This window comes from Ailuropoda melanoleuca, chromosome 14 (assembly GCF_002007445.2).
Source record: "Ailuropoda melanoleuca isolate Jingjing chromosome 14, ASM200744v2, whole genome shotgun sequence".
Lineage (NCBI taxonomy): Eukaryota > Metazoa > Chordata > Mammalia > Carnivora > Ursidae > Ailuropoda > Ailuropoda melanoleuca.
In genome coordinates, this window is record NC_048231.1 from 40,519,568 (window position 1) to 40,542,942 (window position 23,375).

General features: G+C 43.4%; 1 protein-coding gene across 1 annotated transcript in view; it reads left to right on the forward strand.

Moving 5' to 3' along the window:
• The window catches only part of TDRD9 (tudor domain containing 9), a 114,757-nt gene that overhangs the window by 20,841 nt on the left and 70,541 nt on the right, over positions 1-23,375 (forward strand). The window contains exons 3-7 of the mRNA XM_034642919.1: positions 4,256-4,353; positions 5,982-6,203; positions 7,082-7,204; positions 10,968-11,048; positions 13,470-13,634. Of these exons, the coding sequence (XP_034498810.1) occupies positions 4,256-4,353; positions 5,982-6,203; positions 7,082-7,204; positions 10,968-11,048; positions 13,470-13,634 (689 nt within the window). The remainder of the gene's footprint in view (positions 1-4,255; positions 4,354-5,981; positions 6,204-7,081; positions 7,205-10,967; positions 11,049-13,469; positions 13,635-23,375) is intronic.

Consider the following 23,375-nt stretch of genomic DNA (forward strand, 5'->3'; position numbering starts at 1 on the left):
TACTGGAGGGGAGGTGGAGGGTGGGGTGGAGTAAGTCGGGGATGGGCATTCAGGAGGGCACTTGATGGAATGAGCACTGGGTGTTGTATGCAACTGACGAATCAGTGAATGCTACCTCTGAAACTAATAATACACTATATGTTAATTGAATTTAAATTAAAAAAATCATTTTTTTAAAGATTTTATTTATTTATTTGACAGAGACAGCCAGCGAGAGAGGGAACACAAGCAGGGGGAGTGGGAGAGGAAGAAGCAGGCTCGTAGCAGAGGACCCTGATGTGGGGCTCGATCCCAGAGCACTGGGATCCTATCCTGAGCTGAAGGCAGACGCTTAATAACTGCACCACCCAGGCGCCCCTAAAAAAATCATTTCTAAATATAAATTCTGAATGCACACTCAGTGAGTTTCTATAAATTGCATTAGAATTGTTTTATATAAAGGTAAATAATTTTAGAAAAATTGAGATCTAATGGCATTTCTGAATTGATTGAGCCTGGTCCCAAATTGTTTCTGTTGCTTTCCCTTTTTATTTTAATAAAGATTTTATTTATTTATTTGACACAGAGCACACGCAGTGGGGAGTGGCAGGCAGAGGGAGAAACAGCCTCTCTGCTGAGCGGGGAGCCTGATGAGGGGCTCGATCCCAGGACCCTGGGATCATGACCTGAGCCGAAGGCAGTCGCTTGACTGACTGAGCCACCCAGGCGTCCCTCTGTTGCTTTCCTACAACGGTTTTGAGTTTGTCCTGGGATGGTGTCTTTGGCTCGTGATTTAAAGTTACCACCCTTTTCATGTGGTGATATTTTTAGTTGTTGTTTCCATCCCAATCATAGCTTTTCTTTTGGTTTTAAGAGAATGGCCTGGGTGGAATATAGAATAACTGCAGAGGGAAACACGTTAAGTTTAATTTTGCATTCAGAATGCCTTGCCATACTTGAAAAAGTGATATGTAGTGACTTACTTTGAGGATTTAATTTCATGGTTAAATCAGTAATGCTCTAATTAAACTTATATTCTGTAAAGTACAGTTTCTACATTTTAAGTAAATAAATGTTAGATGTTACATTCTCCAGTTCAAATCCATTATATACTGTTTGGAACCCCTAACTGCTGAATTTTTTTGTTTAGATTTTTATATATGCTTGATGAGAATATGGTGGGGTGGCTTAATGAAGAGAAACTAGCAGTTTTTATGGTTTCCAGTTTTTTCCAGTTCATGTAAAACATTTTAATGTTAATAACTTAGGATAAAACGATAATAGGAAAATAAAAACAGTGAATTTTCAGCTTGACGTATTTCTTATGGCACTTTTGAATTACACTTTGCCATGTGTAGTTTGCTGATTTTCCCTGAATTATCCATTTTCTTTTCTTTGAGAACTTAACCAGTGATGCTTTTCCTGGTCACCTCCCTTTGGTTTTGTTGCTGATGCACAGATGAAAGAGCCATGTGGCCGTGAACATTTCCCTGTTTGGTTTCCTGTCCCCCTCTGGCGGTGGACGTGGAGGCAGGACTTGATTTGTGCTGGCTGTGCTTCAGCCAGTGACCTAGAAACGTCCAACTGGGTTTGTGTTCTGTGGAGGAAGGGCTAGGGTTTAGACAATAGAGTTAAGACTTTCAGTATTTTTTTCTTGTAAGATTTCTTGTCTTTAAGTAGCAGCCTTCAAAATGCATGTAATCAAGGACTGTAAGTCACATCAATGTTGTCAAAGTAATGGCTCCATTAGCAGCACAGTGAACTACGTCTTAAAGTCTCTTAGCAAAGAACATAGCTGCTGCCTTTCTGTAATTCTAAGAGTCTTTGCCACCTTGGTGCCTTTTTGCAGAGCTCCTCCTGCATTTCTCAATCCCACTCTGTCCATACTGCTTGTTCTTCTATCTTGCAGTGGTGTCCCAGCTCAGAAGGCCCTGCTGCTGTGTGGATTCTCATTCCTCTTCTGTATTACATTAAAAGTGGCCTTTTACCAGATTGATAAACCAACCAGCATCAAGCATGGGAATGTGTTTATTTTTCCCCTATTTTTGTAAATATTTGAGTTCTTATATTTGTGGGTTGGCCTGGATACCCAGCCACCATTCAGAGTTCGGAGTAATTTAATGAACTGTTAACCATTTTAGAATCAGGAACTGTCAGGCATTGCATTTTGCTCCAACTCAATGTTTGGCAGGTAGTGTGGTTAATTCTAAGGACTCCTTAGTTGAGAGAGCCTTCTGGAGGGGTGAGACCAGGGGTAGGTGTACCACTTGGGAAAACAGGGTGGCATTGGTGTTGGAGTTCCTTAAAAGCTGAGATTTATGGGAGGAAAGTGAGACAGGAGAATGGAAGAAGAATGCATGTTTTTGAGAGTCCTACAGCCAGTTGTGCACTGACCAGATCAGAGAGCTGAGGGCAGGATTTGGAGAATTCTGTGGCTGTGGCCCCTGGTGCCCTAGGAAGAGCGCTGTTGTCCACAAAAAAGCTACCTTTGTTCTGAGAGATTACAAGAAGTCTAGTGTATTTTTTTTTAAAGATTTTATTTATTTATTCGACAGAGATAGAGACAGCCAGCGAGAGAGGGAACACAAGCAGGGGGAGTGGGAGAGGAAGAAGCAGGCTCATAGCAGAGGAGCCTGACGTGGGGCTCGATCCCATAACGCGGGATCACGCCCCGAGCTGAAGGCAGACGCTTAACCGCTGTGCCACCCAGGCGCCCCAGGTGTATTTGTTTTTAAAATTTGGAACAAGTACTACACACCTTGATTCAAATATAGGAGAATAGCTATATTTTAATTATTTATTATATTAGTTATGAAACAATATATGTATCAGGTGGGAAGAGACTATGGCAAAACACAGGAGAAGGAGATGTTGGGGCAGAGAAATGAAGGGCTGGGAGGAAAAGGGAAGGTGGGACGTTGGGGGAGATACTGAGGAAGGGGAACGAGCTCTAAATTTGGAAGAGGTGGGAACGTCGGAAGAGTATTTGCTTTGGAAGTAAAAACTTATTTCCCAATGGAGGTTTGTATCCTGTGAATTTTGATGACTTGTCAATCTGTCAAGTGATGAGCTGAGGTCCAGAATTTACAGCATTGCTGGAGGGTGGGGGTGTATTCACAGGAGGGTGATCATGGTCAGGGCGCTGCGTTGTCCGTCTTTAGCAGAGTCGGGTTGCTGCTTTTCAGGGTACCTGTAGTTCGTCAGTGGTATTTGGTGTCTAATTTATTTTAGTAGTAAGAAACTAGCACTTAACAAACTGGTACCTTTTATATTTCAAATAAAAATTTGTTCTTTAAGCTAACCATTTTAGTACTGTTAACCTTAAAAAATAAAACTGCCAGTTATTTTACCAGCAAAAGATGGATTTATCTGGGAATAATAACAATTTCAGTCCAGGACAAGGAAGCTATGGAAAAGCCTGAGAACACAGCAAAGGAGGCGCTTTTTTTTGGGGGGTGGGGAGAGTGGGGCTGATGTAAACGGAAAGTCTATTGGAGTAAGCTGGGAGCGCAAAGTATAGAGGTTTCTCATTGGCTGGGTTGGGACTGTCTCCCTTTGGTTGGGCCGTGAGAGCCTCTCATTGGTTGGGCCGTGATAGTCTCTCATTGGCCATGATAGTCTGTCATTAGCTAGGCTGGACCATCTGTCATTGGCTGGGCTGTGACTGTCCCTTTGGCTGGACTGTGATAGTCTCTCATTGGCTGGGCCATGATAGTCTGTCATTGGATGCGCTGGGACTCTCTCCCATTGGCTGAGCCGTTGAGCCGTGACTGTCTCATTGGCTGGGCTGTTGCCAGGGCAGGAGGAAACCTTCCTTCCTCCTGCTGGGATGGTAACACAGTATCCATGAGCAAGGGGTGTGTCTTTCTGTTGGGTCTGCAGTGGTCAGTGCGTGGCGTGAGCTCTGCCCCTTGCCGGCCTCCTGATGCCATTTTAAACAAGGTGTCCTTTTACCAGTTTTCATGGTACCATTCTCAGGTGATAAGTACTGTGCTTTGCAGGTCTTTCATCTTAGAAGGTGGTGCTAAGCCTACCACGTTGATGGCTGTGATGGAGGTGTAAGAATCGCTCAGCTTGTATAAATGATTAATAGTGGGCACTGAGGGAATTTACTGGTTACCCTGCTTGCATTGTTGGCCTGTAGAATGTACCTTGGCCTTTGTGTGTGTGTGCATGTATATGCTGTATATATAGATTAGACGTAATGTTGGATTGTTTACCTTTTCCTTTTTAAGATACTTAATAGCATTGTATTTGTTGTTTTGTCTGAATATAGGTCCAAGGCCATCTTTGGCTAAATTAAGCAATGTGACCTGCATCCCAGAGACGAATTATAAATATCCTGATTTGCCTATAAATCGATGTAAGGAAGAGGTAAAGTTACTTTGTCATAATATAATTCTCCTGTTTGAATACATGTCTGAGGCCCAACTTTTTGGATTTTAGTTTGAGAGTGATGAGGTGCCAGGCAAGCACACCTGGCTTGTACCAGACTTCGGGGCAGCCAGAGGAGCATGTGCTGGGCTGCACAATAACCGTGTTGATGATCTTCCTTTTGGCTGTGCTTTCATTTGTTTAGCCTTCCCTCCTCTGAGGTAGCTATACGTAAACACCTCTGCTGTCCCCAGGAGAGCTGCTTCATGAACAAAACCTCACTGCCAGGTCTTTTTGTAAAGTAATAATGCCCCCTGGCCACAGTTCTCGCTAGCATTCCACTGGCCTATTAATTGATTTGATCAGTCATTGATATATCATTTTTTAAACAATGCTAGGCCAGATATCGCAGCCTGCTGATTATGCTTTTAACTAGTTACACATTATTAAACCAGGTCAGAAGTGAGTGTGTTGAAACCTTTAATATACTAGTAGAAGTATCAGTTACAAATAAAACTAAACCATAAATATTCCAAATTTAAGCTTTGTTTTATTTTAGTGAGCCATAAACTTTTATGGACTAGGTATTCTTTGTTAATTTTTAGAGGCCTATACTCAATTTATATTCTCTGACCACAGCAATTGCCAGAGAGAGAAGAGCTTAGATAAATTTAGTCGGGGAGTGGTGGTTAGGAATTAGATTGGAGTTTTAAAAATGCTCCGTACAGTCTGTAAGTGGAACAGTGGAAGTTAATTGTTTGAAAATTTGTCTGCAGAATTTCAAACGAAATTTTAAAACCAGAGCCCGGATGGTTCAGTCGGTTAAGTGTCTTCCTTCGGCTCAGGTCATGATTCCAGGATCCTGGGATAGAGCCCCCCCCATCAGGCTCCCTGTTTAGTGGGGAGTCTTCTGTCTCCGCCTCTGGTGCTCCTGCTACTTGTGCGTGCGCCCACCCACGCATGTGCGCGCGCTCTTTCTCTAATAAATAAATAAAATATTTAAAAAGAAAAAGAATTTAAAACCACTTGAGGATAACAGCAGTGCTTTCATGTTTCTCAGGAGAATTACATAAGATTCATTACAAAATTTTAAAGTAATAGACCTTTAGACTTAGCAGAAACTATAGAAATCCGTGAGTGTTTTCATCTTTTTTTTTTTAAGAGAGAGAGCGCGAACGCAAGCCAGGGTGAAGGGCAGAGGCAGAGGGAGAAGCAGACTCCCGCTGAGCGGGGAGCCCCAAGCAGGGCTCAGTCCCAGGACCCTGGGATCATGACCTGAGCCAAAGGCAGCTGCTCAACTGACTGAGCCACCCAGGCGCCCCAGGTGTTTTCATTTTTACATGGAGATGTGGAGGCCTGGAGCACTGTGGCTGACCCGGCCTGGCTTTCTGTGGCCGTTAGCAGTTCCTGTGCTCATTGGGTGGATTGGTTTTCAGAGTAGCAGCCATTTGTAGCCTTTTTGCTCTCTTTTGTGCTATTTAGATGGTTAGGTAATAATTTAACTTTTAAAGATACAAAGAAGATAAATCCTGAACATCCTCTTAAGATAGTTTTTGGCTTATAGGTAATATTGTGTGTCGTCGTTAATTTTGTGGCAATTTCAAAAGAATTTTTTTTTTTAATTCTAGGTTATTTCTCTGATAGAAAGTAATTCTGTGGTAATTATACATGGCGCCACGGGTAGTGGTAAAAGTACTCAGCTCCCACAGTATATCCTGGATCATTATATTCAGCGCTCTGCCTACTGCAACATCGTTGTGACCCAACCCCGGAAGATAGGGGCCAGCAGTATCGCCAGATGGATCAGTAAAGAGCGAGCCTGGATGTTGGGTGGTCTGGTGGGCTATCAGGTGAGACTGAGAGCGAGCCATCTCTTTCCTTGTGGATTTTTTATTCTATAGAAGTTGATGATAGGATGTGGTTACTTTCTGCTGGAAATGGAAATGAAACCAATTGCTTACAGAGCAGAACTGTGGTGTAATTTAAAAAAAATAGTGAAACTGAATTTCTTAGCCATTTCTTTTAAAGATTTTATGTATTCATTCCAATGAGAGTGAGAGGGAGCATGTGTGCGAGTAGTGTGAAGAGTAGAGGGAGAGGGACAAGCAGACTCCGTGCTGAGCATGAAGCTGGGTATGTGGCTTGATTTCAGGACCCTGAAGATCATGACGTGAGCCGAAACCAAGAGTTGGACTCTTAACTGACTGAGCCACCCAGGTGCCCCCCAAAATAGTGAAGCTGAATTTCTTGATAATAACTTCAGTTTCTCAGTTGAACAAGAAAGAAGTGAGAATTCTCAGACTCATGACTTTTATAATTTTTTTTTGTATATAGATGTCTTCATCCACTGTTATCTTAACATAAAAATGATACAGATGAGATATGACTAGATAAGCCATATTCCCCCCACCCCCTGAAAAAGAAAAAAAAATCAACTTGAGAACAGTTTTTGTTTATGTTTAAGTAGTCTCCACACCCAGCGTGGAGCCCAACGTGGGACTTAAACTCATGACCCTGAGACCAAGACCTGAGCTGAGATTAAGAGTCAGATGCTCAACCAACTGAGCCACCCAGGCGCTCCAAGAACAATAGTTTTAATTTAAGTTCTATATTTTTTATTCCTTTTCTTATCTCCAGTAATAAATGGACATAGTCTTTTTCGGTAGTTAAATGCAAACCACTTAAACCTGAAAGTTTTCTCCTTTCTCTTTTCCTTCCCTACTTTTAGGTAGGGTTAGAGAAAATAGCAACAGAGGACACCAAGTTAATTTATATGACAACAGGGGTCCTACTTCAGAAAATTGTTAGTGCTAAGAGTTTGATGGAATTCACCCATGTCTTCATTGATGAAGTAAGTACTTTTACGCGGCTCTGCTCTGATATTCATGTTCCTATTTTAGAAGAGAACACTGCAAATTACTGTAAATGTTCCCTACTTGTAAAGTGTCGTAAAGTACTGTGGGTCTGTATCTGCCTTATTCTATTCATGAATGTTGATTTTTCTGTTTTGCTCTTATTCTGAAATGCAGGCTTGGAGGTTGGGGACTGTGACCGCATTCCTTGTTTAGGGTGGGGTTGGCAGACTGCAGCTTGCAGGCCAAATTTGGCACCTGCCTTTGTAAATAAAGTTTTATTGGAACACAGTTCTGCTTGCTTGTTGATGGGTGCTGCTGCACTGTGCGGAAGAGAGGCGTGGCTGCAGGGCTGGACATCCTCACTGTCTGCCTTCTGCAGGGACAGTCTGCTGACCCCTGGTGTAGAGTGTTAGCCCCATCAGACATCGTATGTAGGTATTCTGTGTGCATCGCAGATACTTTCTGTTTAGTAAAACAAGGATAATAGTGTCTTTTAACAAAATCAATAAAGTATATGTAAGATACTGATCTATTCTCCTTTCTAAAAAAGTTCAAGTGAAGAGTCTGTCTTTGTTCCAGTCTTACCTTTCTAGGCATTGCTCAGGATCAAATATTTAATTGATTTTGTTTCTATTTTATTTTATTTTTTTTTAAAGATTTTTATTTATTTATTTGACAGAGATAGAGACAGCCAGCGAGAGAGGGAACACAAGCAGGGGGAGTAGGAGAGGAAGAAGCAGGCTCATAGTGGAGGAGCCTGATGTGGGGCTCGATCCCATAACGCTGGGATCACGCCCTGAGCCGAAGGCAGACGCTTAACCGCTGTGCCACCCAGGCGCCCCTGTTTCTATTTTAAACAAGAATTTTTTGAGGTGGGAGGATGTTGTATTCAGACAATTTTCCCAGGAGTTTTGGAAATGCCTCCACCCCAAATTCTTAAGTTTTAAACCCCAGTAATTATGCCTTAAGAAGCATTACTTACTTCTTGAGGCATGAGAAACAGCAGCAAAGAGATAAATTTGTGGAAGGTTAGAGATGGGGCTGAAGACAGAGGCTGAAATGAAACCGTCGGGTTTCGGCTGTGGAGGGGTCAGGTCTCTTCACTCTCTTGAAACGTGTGCGGTCATCAATAACACTAACACATACATCAGGTGGAGCTGAGTGGGCGCATTTGCTAGCTCGTGTACAGTTAAACGTGGTTTTATTATTTTTATTTCTTAAAGATTTTATTTATTTGAGAAGAGGTTTTTTTTAATTTTTATTAAAGATTTTATTTGAGAGGAGAGAGAGAGAGAGCACGTGTGTGCACAAGTATGGGGGAGGGGCAGAGGGAGAGGGAGAAGCAGGCTCCCCAGCTGAGCAGGGAGCCAGATGTGGGGCATGATCCCAGGACCTCAGGATTATGACCTGAGCCGAAGGCAGGTGCTTCACCGACTGAGCCACCCAGGCGCCCCAAACATGGTTTTAAATTACCACGGGGGTGTTTAGGAGAGTAGAAGGTAGGAAAATGATCTCTTGTTCTTCGCAAAATAGTGTGACGTTGCAGCATGGTTCAGGATTTTTCTTTATGATTTTTGGCATTTTTGAGTGTCTTTGGATTAGGAAAAGAGGAAATGCAAATTTCATGGGCGCTGTGCTCAAAGGTGGCTTTGCCGAGTTCACAGTAATCACCACTCACTGAGCCTGGTGGGGTTCACCCTGGGCAGTTTACTCCAGAGCTCTGCTGCTGGCGCCCCTGTGTATTTTCTGTGTGTCCACTGTCTTTCTGACTGCCTAAGTGGGCTGCTTGTACACACGTACCTGAGTGATGAGGACGCAGCCGTCCACCTTTGTTATGGATGTCATTCTTTGCTGAAGCTATGCCATAAGAGCTGAGCATGAGTTGGCCACTCTCAGCTCGCTCTGCAGGGGACTGGTCCCAGCACAGAACTGCCTTGTTGCTCTGTTACAGCAGCTTCTGGCCCTGCTGCATCGCCAGCACCGAGTGGGCACGCTGTTAAGTATTTGCTTCAGCAAAGATTGGATTGGATTATCCTTGACATTTTAGGTTTATAAACAATATTGTTCCTGTTGTGTGGGATGATTGAATTTCAAAGGAAATCTAAGAGCAAAGGTTGAAGGTGGCCAGGCAGTTGCAAATGGGATGATAAGGTTTTTAACTTCGCAGCTCTTGAAAAATAATAAACTAGTTTCAGGTAAGCCGTTCATTCAAGAAGATTTTTTCAGTACCTGCCTCATCAGGTGCCGAGGTTATAAAGACAGCTAAGTCGAGGTTTCTCCTTTCAGCCAGTCTCCTGTGGAGACAGATACCTGCTGAGGTATGTGTGTTTATGTGCTACGGAGAAGGCCAGTGGCAGGGAGAGGGCTGTGGGCATCCTGGGGAGAGAGGGGTGACTGGGGTCCTCAGAGCGGAAGAGCAGGCAGGGTGGCCTCGAGAACCCAGGGAGAAGCTGGGTCATTAAAGTCAGAGTGTGCAGGTCGCAGGGAGCTGAACGCTGAGGAGATGTCACTTTGGGGCTCTTCACTGAAGAGAGCAGTTTTCCTTCTCAAGCAGGGAATGCTTGTGTTGAGGAGATGTTCTGGAGTCTGATGATAGGACAAAATAAGAATTAGATTTATGATGGTGTTTCTAGGATTTCTAGCCATGGGCATGGCTTTCAGCTGCTTTTTGTTTTTGTTTTCTTTTCTTTTCTCCGTTCTCCTTCCCCACTCCCCTTCAGCGGGGAGTGAGGAGAAGGAGTAGGACCTGGAACAGACACTGCTGTAGAATAAGTGACTGGGCCTTCTACGTCGAGGGGAAGAAAGCTCCCTTTTTCAGACTCCGTAGCTAGTCTCTCCACTTTGGCAGCAAAATGTCCCAGAATAGACTCTTCCTGTCCCCTTAGGCAATGAGGTATCCTGGCTAAGTGACCAAGGAACGGAGTTCTTGTGAAAAAACAGCCCCACATGACCCAACCCTTTGCTGTTCACTGGGCTGGGGCAGGCAGAATGGGGAAGGCTGAGGGAGCTGCGGGGCCTTAGGTGGGCTCTGCTTGAAGGGCTTCCCCCCTGAGGAGGGGGGAAAGTAGCTGCTTTCCCTGAGCAGTAGAGCTTTGAGTGAACAACCCAGGGTGTCCCCCTTGACACCATTTCCCCAGTGCTCCTGCAGCTCACACTGGTGCCCTCAGCTCCTGACCTGAGTCTGCTTTCCCTGCTTTTGACTGGTCTGACTGTTCCAGAGCCAACCCTTGCCCACCCTTGGGAGCCACAGCTCTGCACATGGACAGGGTACAGTGCTGCCCAGCAACAGCTTTCACCCTGAACTTACTTGCTAAACTAAGTGTAACTTGAGACCAAGGCAAAAGTGTGTGACTGGCCAGGGATAGCACGGGGAGGCTGGTCCAGTGGTTCTCTGTGCTGGGGATGGGTGGGGGTGATTCTGGTTGTTATAGTGAGCCGGGGGCATGATTGGCATTGAAGGGGCAGACCCAAAGATGCTAAACATTACTCTGCCCAAATGCCAGTAGGACCCCAAAGAGAAGCATGGTGGAGGGGGGCAGACAGTGACCCACACACTTCTCCCGTGCCCTCTCATTTGCGGGCCAGTGTTCCTGGCTTCCTCTTCACTGGGAGTATATCAGTCCCAAGGAATTGCCTTTAGCAGAGAGAGCAGATTTGTCCCCAGCCTCCTGGGTGCACCATTAAAACCGCTTCCCACCATTGTTCGGAGTCATGCATGTGTTGCTTGATATGTGGGGTGCCCTGCTTTTTATTTTGTAGGTACATGAGCGAACTGAAGAAATGGATTTCCTGCTGTTGGTAGTCCGCAAGCTTTTAAGAACAAATTCACGTTTTGTGAAGGTAAATCTGATTTTATGAGTAACAGAAATATTTAGGGTTAAGGTTTATCATTTAGTTTTATTTCTCTTTGTTTTTACAGACACAGTTGAAAGCAGTGACTCTTAAAATTTGTTGTCATGTGTACTTCTCCACATTTTGCTAGGAAGCTGGCTCGGGCATCTTCGTAGGGTCAGAGTATGGAATACTTTTTGGTTATTATGTTGCATTCAATTCTAAAATTTTCTCCAGGCAGAAAATGGTGTAGTAATGGTTGACTCTGATGAAATGCTGGGTGTTGGAGCACTGTTCTTGGTTGAGAAATTACCACAATTTGAAGGTATGTGAATACATCTGCAATCTCTGTTTTAAAAACAGCACCAGAGGCCGTGGAACCTTGAGAGGGGTTATACGCGCTGCTGTTGTAGAGACTTACGTTTTGAGTTAACTGAAAGTCCGTGGGGATGGTGAGCATTGTTTGGATTTTATGTGAACTAAAAGGAGCAAGGTGTGAACCAGACCAGAATAATGAGGGGTTATAATAATTATGCATTCTGGACACAGGCCATCCCTGTGTGTGGGGACAGCTTTCTGAAGAGCAGCGGTGGTTGGGGTGTGGCATCATCGCGTAAAGGGCTGTGACAGGGTTTGCTGCTCTTGGAAAGCAAGTGCTTTCTAAACATCAAGTGTCTTGTCTTCTAGCCTGTCATCCATTTATTTGCTTAGGGAAGCATTTCTTCTCCTTGCCCCGCCCCCAAGCCCCTCACCTGGTGGGCGCTAAATGAATGGAACCTGAAATTTGCACGTGGCTGTCTTATTGCTCGAGGTGATTGTAAAAAGAATACAGGAATTTGGCTGTCTTACTCCCTTTTGGACTCTTAAAAGATGACATAAGATTGGTCAACACATTGAGGCCTTTCTTGGTTGTCATTTTAAGACTGTAACCTTTCTACTTTTAGATATTGACTTCATTACGTTTTTTTAGTTTTCAGTAGGAAAGAGAACTAAGAGTACTAGTGAATTTTAAAAAGTCTACCACATTGCTGAAAATGGTCAGGAATTGGGTATCTGTCATATAAATCGTAGGAAACCATTGGTTAGTTGCAATATTTTCTTGATTTATTAAGAAACATATGAAGCAAAATATTTTCTGGGCCAAGAAATTAGAAGTCAAGCTCTAGATGGCATTGTACTAAGTTTTTTGAAATGTTCAAAAATTATTTTTTTAAATTACTTTTTAAAAAGAGAGCTGCTTTCAGAGACTTAGATTCTGGACTGTGGGCAGATGGGCCTGCAGGTTTTCCCTTCTGCCACACAGACCCGTGTGCTGTCCCTGCTGCCACTGCTGGCTGACCACGCTCAGCCCAGTCCCACCCTGGATAGGCAGGTGTCTTGGGCAGGCTGCCAAGCTGTCTGTTTGGAGGAGAGGCTGGTGGCAGTGTGGAATCTTGGTTGCCCTGAGCAGTCCGATTTTGCCTGATGTCTGCATGCTGCCTTAACAAAGGCCCTGCGCGTCATTAACCTCACTGTCCTTTGGAAGACAGCGTAGGGATCATGTGCTGTGACTGGTGTGCCTCTTGGAGGCCACTCTTACACCCATGTGGCTTCTCTGAGCCTTCCTTCCAACATTGGGCATTTCATCTTAAAGTGAATTCTGGTTAATATGCTTTTTACCCTTTGGATCTAATGTCAAAGGAGAAAATAGGCATGTTTCATATGCCCACTAACTGCTGATAGTGCCTGTATAAAGTTGTTGCTTCTCTGCTGAGATGTGCACCAAGGAGAGCCTACTTGCCAGCACGCAGCAGGTAGTCAGCAGCCGGCGGAGAGCTGTGTTTACCCCTGGGGAGCATTTCCGAGGCTGGCGGATGGTGGACATCCTTCGTTGAGCTGCTGCCTTATCTGGGGCACATCTAGTGTGCTGTGGGCGCTGCTCCTGGTTTTCATGGCTGAGTTTCTTAAATGTGTCATCTCCTGTTGGCTTTCTGGCAAAACCAACACCTGAGGTGGGTCCCCACACCTCTGTGTCCTGCTCAGATCTGGACTGGTTCCTCTCAGTGTAGAACCAAGGTCTCCTGACTCCGTGTCTGCCTCTGCTGCTCTCCTCCCTCCCTTTCCTGTAACACCTCATCTAGTAACTTACTCTGTTTTACCTTTGTTTCCTGTTACAAAGTTTCCTTTTAGATAAATGCTTATAATTTAGCTTTATTAGACATGGAGTTTCTCACTTGATAAAATCATAGGGTAGTAAATAATTGAAGTAACAAAAGGTGGTATTTCCGAGCATTCAAACTGCAATAATTCGTATTACACTAGAGATTAAGTCAGTGTATTCTGCTGAAGTTTTGAGAATTATTAAAGCAGAAGACAAGCTTGGCATTTTGCCAGTACTTCACGTCAGTTATTATCACGGCTGTCCGTCGTCACGGTTTCTTTTGATCGTAGGTGATCCTCATGTCGGCCACCATCAACTGCAAGGAGTTTGCAGATTACTTTGCTGTTCCTGTTCAGAACAAGATGAACCCCGCATATGTTTTTGAAGTGGAAGGAAAGCCCCATTCAATTGAAGAGTATTATCTCGATGATTTGGGGCACATTCATCATGGCAGGGTACGTTGGCGCGCATTGCTTCTTCAGCCTGCGTTCATCCCTGGCAGTTGTTAAGGCCGTAGCAGAGCCTGAAGTCCAAGCTGGAAGATTGTGTGTGTGTGGGGGGGGGCGGGGGGCTGGAGAAGAATGAATGGAAGGAACCTCCACTGTTTGTTGTAAACTGTGAGTGTATAAACACTCATGTTGTATATTCTGGTGAAAATCATTGCACTGGCTTTATACTTTGTTGATGAAAAACATCAGATTTTTGTCATCTCCTGAATTGTAGATTCAGGTGGGGTTGGGAGGTAATTTAATTTCAAATTTTATTTTGATTAAACTGCTTCTTTTATTTTTTAAAGAATTATTTATTTGAGAGAGACAGCAGAGTGAACGAGAGAGAGACAGCACAAGCAGAGGGGGGAGGGGCAGAGAGAGGGAGACGCAGGCTCCCGCTGAGCAGGGAGCCCGATGATACGATGATACGAGACTCCATCCCAGGACCCTGAGATCATGACCTGAGCTGAAGACAGACGCTTCACTGACTGAGCCCCCAGGCGCCCCTATACTGCTGCTTTTAATATAAACTTGACTGCTCGAGACTGCAGGAGAGACGTATTGTTGCGGTAAAGGACTGTGATAATATATTCTTACAAATAGCTGTAGTTGAATCCAAATTATTTTCATGTGGGTGATACATTCACAGGATTTGAAAATCACAAAGTATGAGCAGGTGTCAACTGTCTCCTTTCTACTCCTGCCCCTCAGCCCAGCTTCCCTGCCAACGAGAGGAAACCACTGTTACTGATTTCTTAGAAAGCGTTCCATAAATTGGTGTGTCCGTGCGACCAAATGCAAATACACTGGTTTCCCTTTACAGAAAGGGCAGTGCTCCTTCCATGTGCACCTCGCCTTCCCACTCACCTCTTCACGCCTTTTCTTGTTAATATATAGTTTCCTCATTCTCTTTTTAGAGCTATAGTCTGTTCTTTCAAGGGCATATGCCATTCTGTAGCTCACTAATTGCTAGTGTTTCTGGGCTTTTTTTTTTTTTTAAGATTTATTTATTGGTTTATTTGGGGGGGGGGGCAGAAGAAGAGGGAGCCAACTCCTCTCTGAGGGCAGAGCTGGACACGGAGCTCCGTCCGAGGACCCTGGGATCACGACCTGAGCTGAAACCAAGAGTCTGCTCCTTCACCCACTGAGCCACTCAGGCGCCCCTCCGGGCTTCTCATATTAAAACCAGTGCTGCGGGAGAACAGCTCTGCACACGTGACAGTGTATCTTAGAGGCCGCGCTCTCCCAGCCTTAGCAGCACTGTTGACATTTTGGGCCAGTTCTGTGGGGCGGAGGCTGCCCTGTGCATTCACTGTAGGATGTTTAACAGCATTTCTGGCTTTGACCCACTAGGTGCAAGTAGGCCCCCCATTGTGACAACCAAAAATGTTTCCAGATAATCCCTGGGGAGTAAGTTGCCCCCGTTGAAGACCCCTGTGTAGGTGAGGCCTTCCTAGAAAATAAGTTCCTGGAAGTGGAATTGCTGGGTCAGATGGTTTATGCATTTGTAATTTTGATGGATGGGGCCAAATTGTTCTGTATAGGAGTTTGACTTTTATTACAAACATTTGTGATGTGGACGTAAACAGTAGCCATGACTACAGTGAGTTGGCTGGCTAGATTCCACCTAATATAAGAAGACACATTTTGTCAAATCTAATTATGTCGGAGGGAGGCCAGTGATGGCCATTAAAATGTAGCACGTCTTGTTTATTCAACTTTTTAAGTGACAGACTTCAAAAACCTGAATTAAAAGAATTTTATGATGAACACCTCCATATCTGTCACCTAGATTCTATAGTTCACATTTAGTTCGTAGTGTTAAAAAAAAACTGTCAGAACAAAGAAACTGTTATATTACTATAACTAAACTTGTATTTATTTAGATTTTACTGTTTTTTCCTTAATTTCCTTTTTTCTATCCTAGGATCCCACATTGCTTTGAGTTGTCATGTCTCCTTAGGCTCCTCTGGGCTGATGGTTTCTCAGATGTTTCTTATTTTTGAGGACCTTTCAGTTTTTAGGAGTACCGGTCAGGTAAATTTGTAGGATGGCCCACTATTAGAATTTTTCTGATGTTTTACTCGAGAGTAGTCTTGGGGCTGTGTGTTCGTGGAGGAAGACCACAGGGCTGAAGTCCTATAGTGTCATGTCGTGACCACCAGCATGGCTCATCCCTGGTGATGCTGGCCTTGATCTCCTGGCCAAGGAAGTGTTTGCCAGACTTCTCCCCTGTAATGTTACTGCCCCTTTCTTTTTCTTTGTGTGTGTGTGTGCGTGCGTGCGTGCGCACACGTTGTATATATGTTTGGGTTGTTCTTTTGCTCATTGCCTGTCACTCCTAGTGAGATGTAAACAGGGTAAGGAAGGACATGTCTTCTTCTTTGCTCTTTGGAAAAAAGTCACTAAATGCAGCCCACATTCAAGGTGGAGAAGAGGGCACTTATCATATTTACAAATGCTGCATTTTCTTAAAAAAAATTTTTTTTTTGCATTTTCTGACCCATTTTGGAATGTGAGAGTAGCAATGGTTTACCAGTCTCTCTTCAACTGGCCGTTAAGTGTTGGAATCATTTAGGTGATTACTTAGGGACGTGCTGAGGAGCTGGGTCAGGCCTGAGCATTTGCCCTCTGAGCCCGCACGCTCTGGGCAGCCAGGGCTGCTCACCAACCAGCGGCTTATGTTCTGCAGGCTGGAGTATACTTGGTTTTAGCATTCTATACCAAATACTGTGGTCCTTAATGGGTGCTCAGTAAATATTTCAGTGAATGAATAATTAAGACCTAACTAGATACTAACTTTAAGCCTTACTAAAGTTGTGTTTTGTATAGATTCTGCTATATGGTTTTTGGAGTCAGAGGACTTTGGTTAAAATTCTTATTTTATTATTACGGCTGCCATCATAGTACCTGGGTGTACTATCTAATTCACTAGGAGAAACACCCAGCCTTTCTCCCTTCCCACCTTCTTAGGGACCTTTTCTGTTTCACTGTTCCCCCTCCTTGCTTTACCTTAACTAGCTCCTTCTCTTCTGTCCCTTTCTTGTCCCCATTTATTTTTTTTTTAAGTTTTTAAAATTTAAATTCAGTTAAATATGTATAGTTTATTATTAGTTTCAGAGGTAGAGGTCAGTGATTCATCAGTCTTGTATAATGCCCAGCACTCATTATATCTCGGGTCCTCCTGTAATGTCCATCACCCAGTTACCCCATCTGCCTACCCCCCTCCCCTCCAGCAACTCTGTTTGTTTACTGTAATTTAGAGTCTTTTATGGTTTGTCTCCCTCTCTGATCTTGTCCTGTTTAATTTTTTCCTCACTTCTTCTATGCTCCTCTGTTTTGTTTCTTAAATTCCGCATATGAATGAAATCATATGATAATTGTCTTTCTCTGATTGACTTATTTTACTTAGCATAATACCCTCTAGTTCCAACCATGTTGTTGCAGATGGCAAGATACCATCTTTTTTTGTTGTTGGCTGAGTAGTATTCCATTGTATATATGAACCACATCTTCTTTATCCATTCATCTGTCCTGCTGCTATAAACATTAGGGTGCAGGGGCCTTTTTGGATCACTACATTTGTATCTTTGGAGTTAATACCCAGTAGTGCAATTGTTGGATTATGGGGTAGCTGTATTTTCAACTTTTGGGGGAACGTCCATACTGTTTTCCAGAGTGGCTGCACCAGCTTGCATTCCCACCAACAGTGTAAGAGAGTTCCCCTTTCTCCGCATTGTCGTCAACATCTGTAGTTTCCTTACTTGTTAATTTTAGCCATGCTTACTGGTGTGAGGTGGTATCTCATTGTGGTTTTGATTTGCATTTCCCTGATGCCCGGTGATGTGGAGCATTTTTTCCATGTGTCTATCGGCCATTTGTATGTCTTCTTTGGAGAGATTTTGTTCATGTCTTCTGCCCATTTCTTGATTGGATTATTTGTTCTTTGGGTGTTGAGTCTGAAAATTTCTTTATAGGTTTTGGATACTAGCCCTTTATCTGTTAAATCATTTGCAAATACCCTCTCCCATTCTGTCGGTCGTCTTTTGGTTTTTTCAGCTGTTTCCTTTGCTATGCAAAAGCGTTTCATCTTGATGAAGTCACAATAGTTCATTTTTGCCTTTGTTTCCCTTGATTTTGGAGACATATCTAGCAAGAAGTTGCTGCAGCCAAGGTCAGAGAGGTTGCTGCCTGTTGTTCTCCTCTAGGATATTGATGGATTCCTGTCTCACATTTAGGTCTTTCATCCATTTTGAGTCTGTTTTTGTGTATGGTGTAAGGAAATGGTCCAGTTTCATTCTTCTGCATGTGGCTGTCCGATTTTCCCAACACCATTTGTTGAAGAGACTGTCTTTTTTCTATTGGATATTCTTTCCTGCTTTGTCGAAGATGAGTTGACCATAGAGTTGAGAGTCCATTTCTTTTTTTTTTTTTCCAGATTTTATTTATTTATTTGAGAGAGAGAGAGATAGATCACAAGCAGGGTGAGGGGTAGAGGGAGAAGCAGATTCCCTGCTGTGCAGGAAGTCCGATGCGGGACTCGATCCCAGGACTCCAGGATCATGACCTGAGCTGAAGGCAGTTGCTTAACCAACTGAGCCACCCAGGCACCTGAGTGTCCATTTCTGGGTTCTCTCTTCTGTTCCACTGATCTATGTGTCTCTTTTTGTGCCAGTACAATACTGTCTTGATGATACAGATAGAAAAGCTTCCACTTTCTGCATGAATGACAAGATGGAAAAACTTCAAAAAAGAGAACAAGAGGCAGTACTGACTGCCAGGGACCTAATCAGTATGGATATAAGTAAGATATCAGAACTAGAGTTCATGGGGTGCCTTGGTGGCACAGTCATTAAGCGTCTGCCTTTGGCTCAGGGTGTGATCCCGGTGCTCTGGGATTGAGCCCCACATCGGGTTCCTCCGCTAGGAGCCTGCTTCTTCCTCTCCCACTCCCCCTGCTTGTGTTCCCTCTCTGGCTATCTGTCTCTCTGTCAAATAAATAAATAAAATCTTTAAAAAAAAAAACTGAGTTCAGAATTACGATTATAAAGATACTAGCTGAGCTTGAAAAAAGGATAGAAGACACTAGAGAATCCTTTTCTGGAGAAATAAAAGAACTAAAATCTAATCAAGTCAAAATCAGAAAGTCTATTAATGAGATGCAATAAAAAGTGGAGGCTTTAACTGCTAGGTTAAATGAGGCAGAAGAGAGAGTTAGTGATATAGATGGCAAAATGATGGAGAATAAAGAAGCTGAGAAAAAGATAAACAGCTACTGGATCATGAGGGAAGAATTCAAGAGATAACTGATACCATAAAGTGAAACAATTTTAGAATAATTGGGATCCCAGAAGAAGAGGAAAGAGAGAGGGGCAGAAGGTACATTGGAGCAAATTATAGAGGAGAACTTCCCTAATCTGGGGAATGAAACAGGCTTCCAAGTCCAGGAGGCACAGGGAACCCCTTAAAATCAATAAAAAAAGATTAACATCATGACATATAATAATGAAACTTGTAAATCTCAGAGACAAAGAGAAAACCCTGAAAATTGCTCGGGACGAGAGGTCTGTAACCTACAAGGGTAGAAACATTAGACTGACAGCAGACCTATCCACAGAGACCTGGGAGGCCAGAAAGGACTGGCATGATATATTCAGGATGCTAAATGAGAAAAATATGCAGCCAAGCATGCTTGATCCAGGTAGGATGTTCTTCAAAATAGGAGAGATAAAAAGCTTTCAGGACAAACAGAAACTAAAAGAATTTGTGATCACTAAACCAGCCCTACAAGAAATATTAAAAGGGATCCCAAAAGTAACATAGACCAGAAAGGAGTAGAGACAATATACAGAAACAGGGACTGTACAGGTAAAATACAATGGCACTAAATTCGTGTCTTTCAGTAGTTACTCGAATGTAAATGGGCTAAATACTCCAATCACAAGACACAGGGTATTGGATTGGATAAAAAGAACAACACCCATCCATATGATGTCTGCAAGTGACTCATTTTAGACCCAAAGACACCAGATTTAATGTGAGGAGGTGGAAAACCACTTATCATGCTAATGGACATCAAAAGGAATCTGGGGTGGCAATCCTTCTATCAGAAAATTAGATTTTAGGGGCGCCTGGGTGGCACAGCAGTTAAGCGTCTGCCTTCGGCTCAGGGCGTGATCCTGGCGTTATGGGATCGAGCCACATCAGGCTCCTCTGCTATGAGCCTGCTTCTTCCTCTCCCACTCCCCCTGCTTGTGTTCCCTCTCTCGCTGGCTGTCTCTATCTCTGTCGAATAAATAAATAAAATCTTTAAAAAAAAAAAAAAGAAAATTAGATTTTAAACCAAAGACTGTAATAAGAGATGAAGAGAGACACTATCCCATAAAATTAAAGGGTCTGTTCAACAAAAAGATCTAACAGTTGTAAATATGCCACTAACATGGGAGCAGGCCAATGATATAAACCAATTAATAACAAAATTAAAGAAACACACTGATAATAATACAGTAGTAGCAGACTTCAACACCCCACTCACTGCAGTGGACAGATCATCTAAGCAGAAGATCAACAAGGAAACAAGGGCTTTGAATGACACACTAGACCAGATGGACTTTACAGACACATTCAGAACATTCCATCCTGAAGCAACAGAACACACATTCTTCTCTAGTGCCCATGGAACTTGTCCAGAATAGATCACATCCTGGGTCACAAATCAGGTATCAGCTGATACCAAAAGATTGGGATCATTCCCTGCATGTTTTCAGACCACAATGCTTTGAAACTAGAACTCAATCACAAGAGGAAATTTGGAAAGAACTCAAATACATGGAGGCTGAAGAGCATCCTACTAAAGAATGATTGGGTCAACCAGGAAATTAAAGAATTAAAAAATAAAACTCGTGGAAACAAATGAAAATGAAAACACAATGGTTCAAAGCCTTTGGGATGCAGCAAAGGTGGTCCCAAGAGGGAAGTATTTAGCAATACAAACCTTTCTCAAGAAACAAGAAAGATCTCAAATACACAACCTAACTTTATACCTAAAGGAGCTGGAGAAAGAAGAGCAAATAAAGCCTAAACCCAGCAGAAGAGAATTAATAAAGATTGGAGCAGAAATCAATGAAATAGAAACCAAAAGAACAGTAGAACAGATAAACTAGGAGCTGGTTCTTTGAAAGAATTAGTAAGATTGGTAAACTCTTGGCCAGACTTAACACAAAGAAAAGAGAAAGGTACTGAGATAAATAAAATCATGAATGAAAAAGGAGAGATTTACACCCAACACCGAAGACATACAATTACATGACCATATTATGAGCAACTGTATGCCAACAAATTAGGCAATCTGGAAGAAATGGATGCATTCCTAGAGATGTATAAATGACCAAAACTGAAACAGGAAGAAATAGAAAACCTGAACAGACCCATAACCAGCAAGGGAATTGAAGCAGTGATCAAAAATCCCCCAACTTTCAATCTGGCCCAGGGCCAGATGGCTTCCCAAGAGAATTCTACCAAACATTTAAAGAAGAATTAATACCTATTCTTCTGAAGCTGTTTCAAAAAGTAGAAATGGAAGGAAAACTTCCAAACTCTTTCTATGAGGCCACCATTACTTTGATTCCAAAACCAGACAAAGACCCCCGCTAAAAGGGAGAATTACAGACCAATATCCCTGATGAATATGGATGCAAAAATTCTCACCAAGATACTAGCCAGTGGGATCCTGTAGTACATTAAAAGGATTATTCATCACGACCAAGTGGGATTTATTCCTGGGCTGCAAGGGTGGTTCAACATTGCAAATCAATGTGATACACTACATTAGTAAAAGAAGGGACAAGAACCTATGATCCTCTCAATAGACACAGAAAAAACGTTTGACAAAGTACAGCATCCTCTCTTGATTAAAACTCTCCACAGTGTAGGGATAGAGGTTACATACCTCAATATCATAAAAGCCATCTATGAAAAACCCACAGCAAATATCATTCTCAGTGGGTAAAAACCGAGAGCTTTTCCCCTAAGGTCAGGAACACAGCAGGGATGTCCACTATCACCACCGCTGTTCAACATAGTACTGGAAGTCTTAGCCTCAGCAGTCAGAGAACAAAAAGAAATAAACGGCATCCTAATCGGGAAAGAAGGAGTCAAACTCTCACTCTTCCTAGAGGACAGGATACTCTGTGGAAAACCCAAAGACTCCACCCCAAAACTGCTAGAACTCATCCAGGAGTTCAGTAAAATGACAGGATATAAAATCAATGCACAGAAATCAGCTGCATTTCTATACGCCAACAACAAGACAGAAGAAAGAGAAATTAAGGAGGCGATCCCATTTACAGTTGCACCCAAAACCATAAGATAACCTAGGAATAAATGTAAGCAAAGAGGCAAAGGATCTGTACTCAGCAAACTACAGAGCACTCACAAAAGAAATGGAGGAAGACCCAAATAAATGGAAAAATGTTCCACGCTCATGGATTGGAAGAACAAATATTGTGAAAATGTCTATGCTATCTAGAGCAATCTACACGTTCAATGCAACCCCTATCAAAATACCACTAACTTTTTTCACAGAAATGGAGCAAACAGTCCTAAAATTTGTATGGAGCCAGAAAAGATCCCGAATAGCCCAAGGAATGTTGAAAAAGAAAACCAAAGTGGGTGGCATCACAATCTGACTTAAAGCTCTGTTGCAAAAGTGTAATCATCTTGTCCTCATTTAAACAGAACCGAGTCTCTCTCATCTTAAAAAGCTTCCTCATTAGGTCCCATGTTTCTCACAGCTTTTGCCAAACGTTGTCAAAACACCCAGTGTTTTCTCTGCCTTATATTCATCGTGGTCTGGCCCCAGTGCCCCTGCTCTGCGATGGCTTTTGCCAGAATCACTAGGGACCTCCTTTAAGTCGAGAGCCCACAGCCCTGCACTTATCTTGACCTCTCTGTACTATTCAACGCTGTTGGCCACTTTGATTTTCTTGGAAGTCATCCTTCCCTTGGGGCCATTGTTGCCCTTCTCGTCCTTCTGTTGCCAACTCTGACTTTTCTATTCAACGAACTTTGAAGAGTCCTTTTCATTATTTTCTGCTGGTTTTTTTTTTTCTTAAACAAACCCACCCCACCCCTAGAAAATACATAAAAGGTAACTGTGCCCTCTGACAAGGCAGTGGAGGGGCCTCTGTGACCTTCAGCCTGAGTCCAGACGTAGAGCGCGGCCCAGCCCACAGCTCCCCGTGTGGAGTTTTGGGCCTCCTGTTTCCAGGTGTGCCGTAAGCGTGTAACGGGATGGTGAGGATGGTGTGAGGCAGGTGGAAATTCCCTTCTTGCTCCATCCGGGTGCCCGGCTGCCTTGGCCGTTCGTTTCCTACCATCTGCAGTGCCCATTCCTGCACACGTCTCCGCGCTCCTCCTGGGACGAGCCAGCTGGCCTGGGCGCGGCCGGCTTGGGGTGCAGTGGCAGGCGTGTGGGGCTCCAGCGTCTCTGCGTGCGGCACACACACCGGGGCTTTTGCCTCCTTCTGTTGACAAGGTCCTCCTCGAGGGGGGGAACGAGTGTCCCCGGTTCCACCTATGGGAATGAAAGTGCTTTCCTCCACATTTCTGTCCCTGTTCCCCCGCGTTGTTTTTGGCAGAGCTTTCTGCGGACAGAATCTGCCTGTGTCCTCTGATCACCCCGGCCATCCAGGAAAGTGGAGGCCT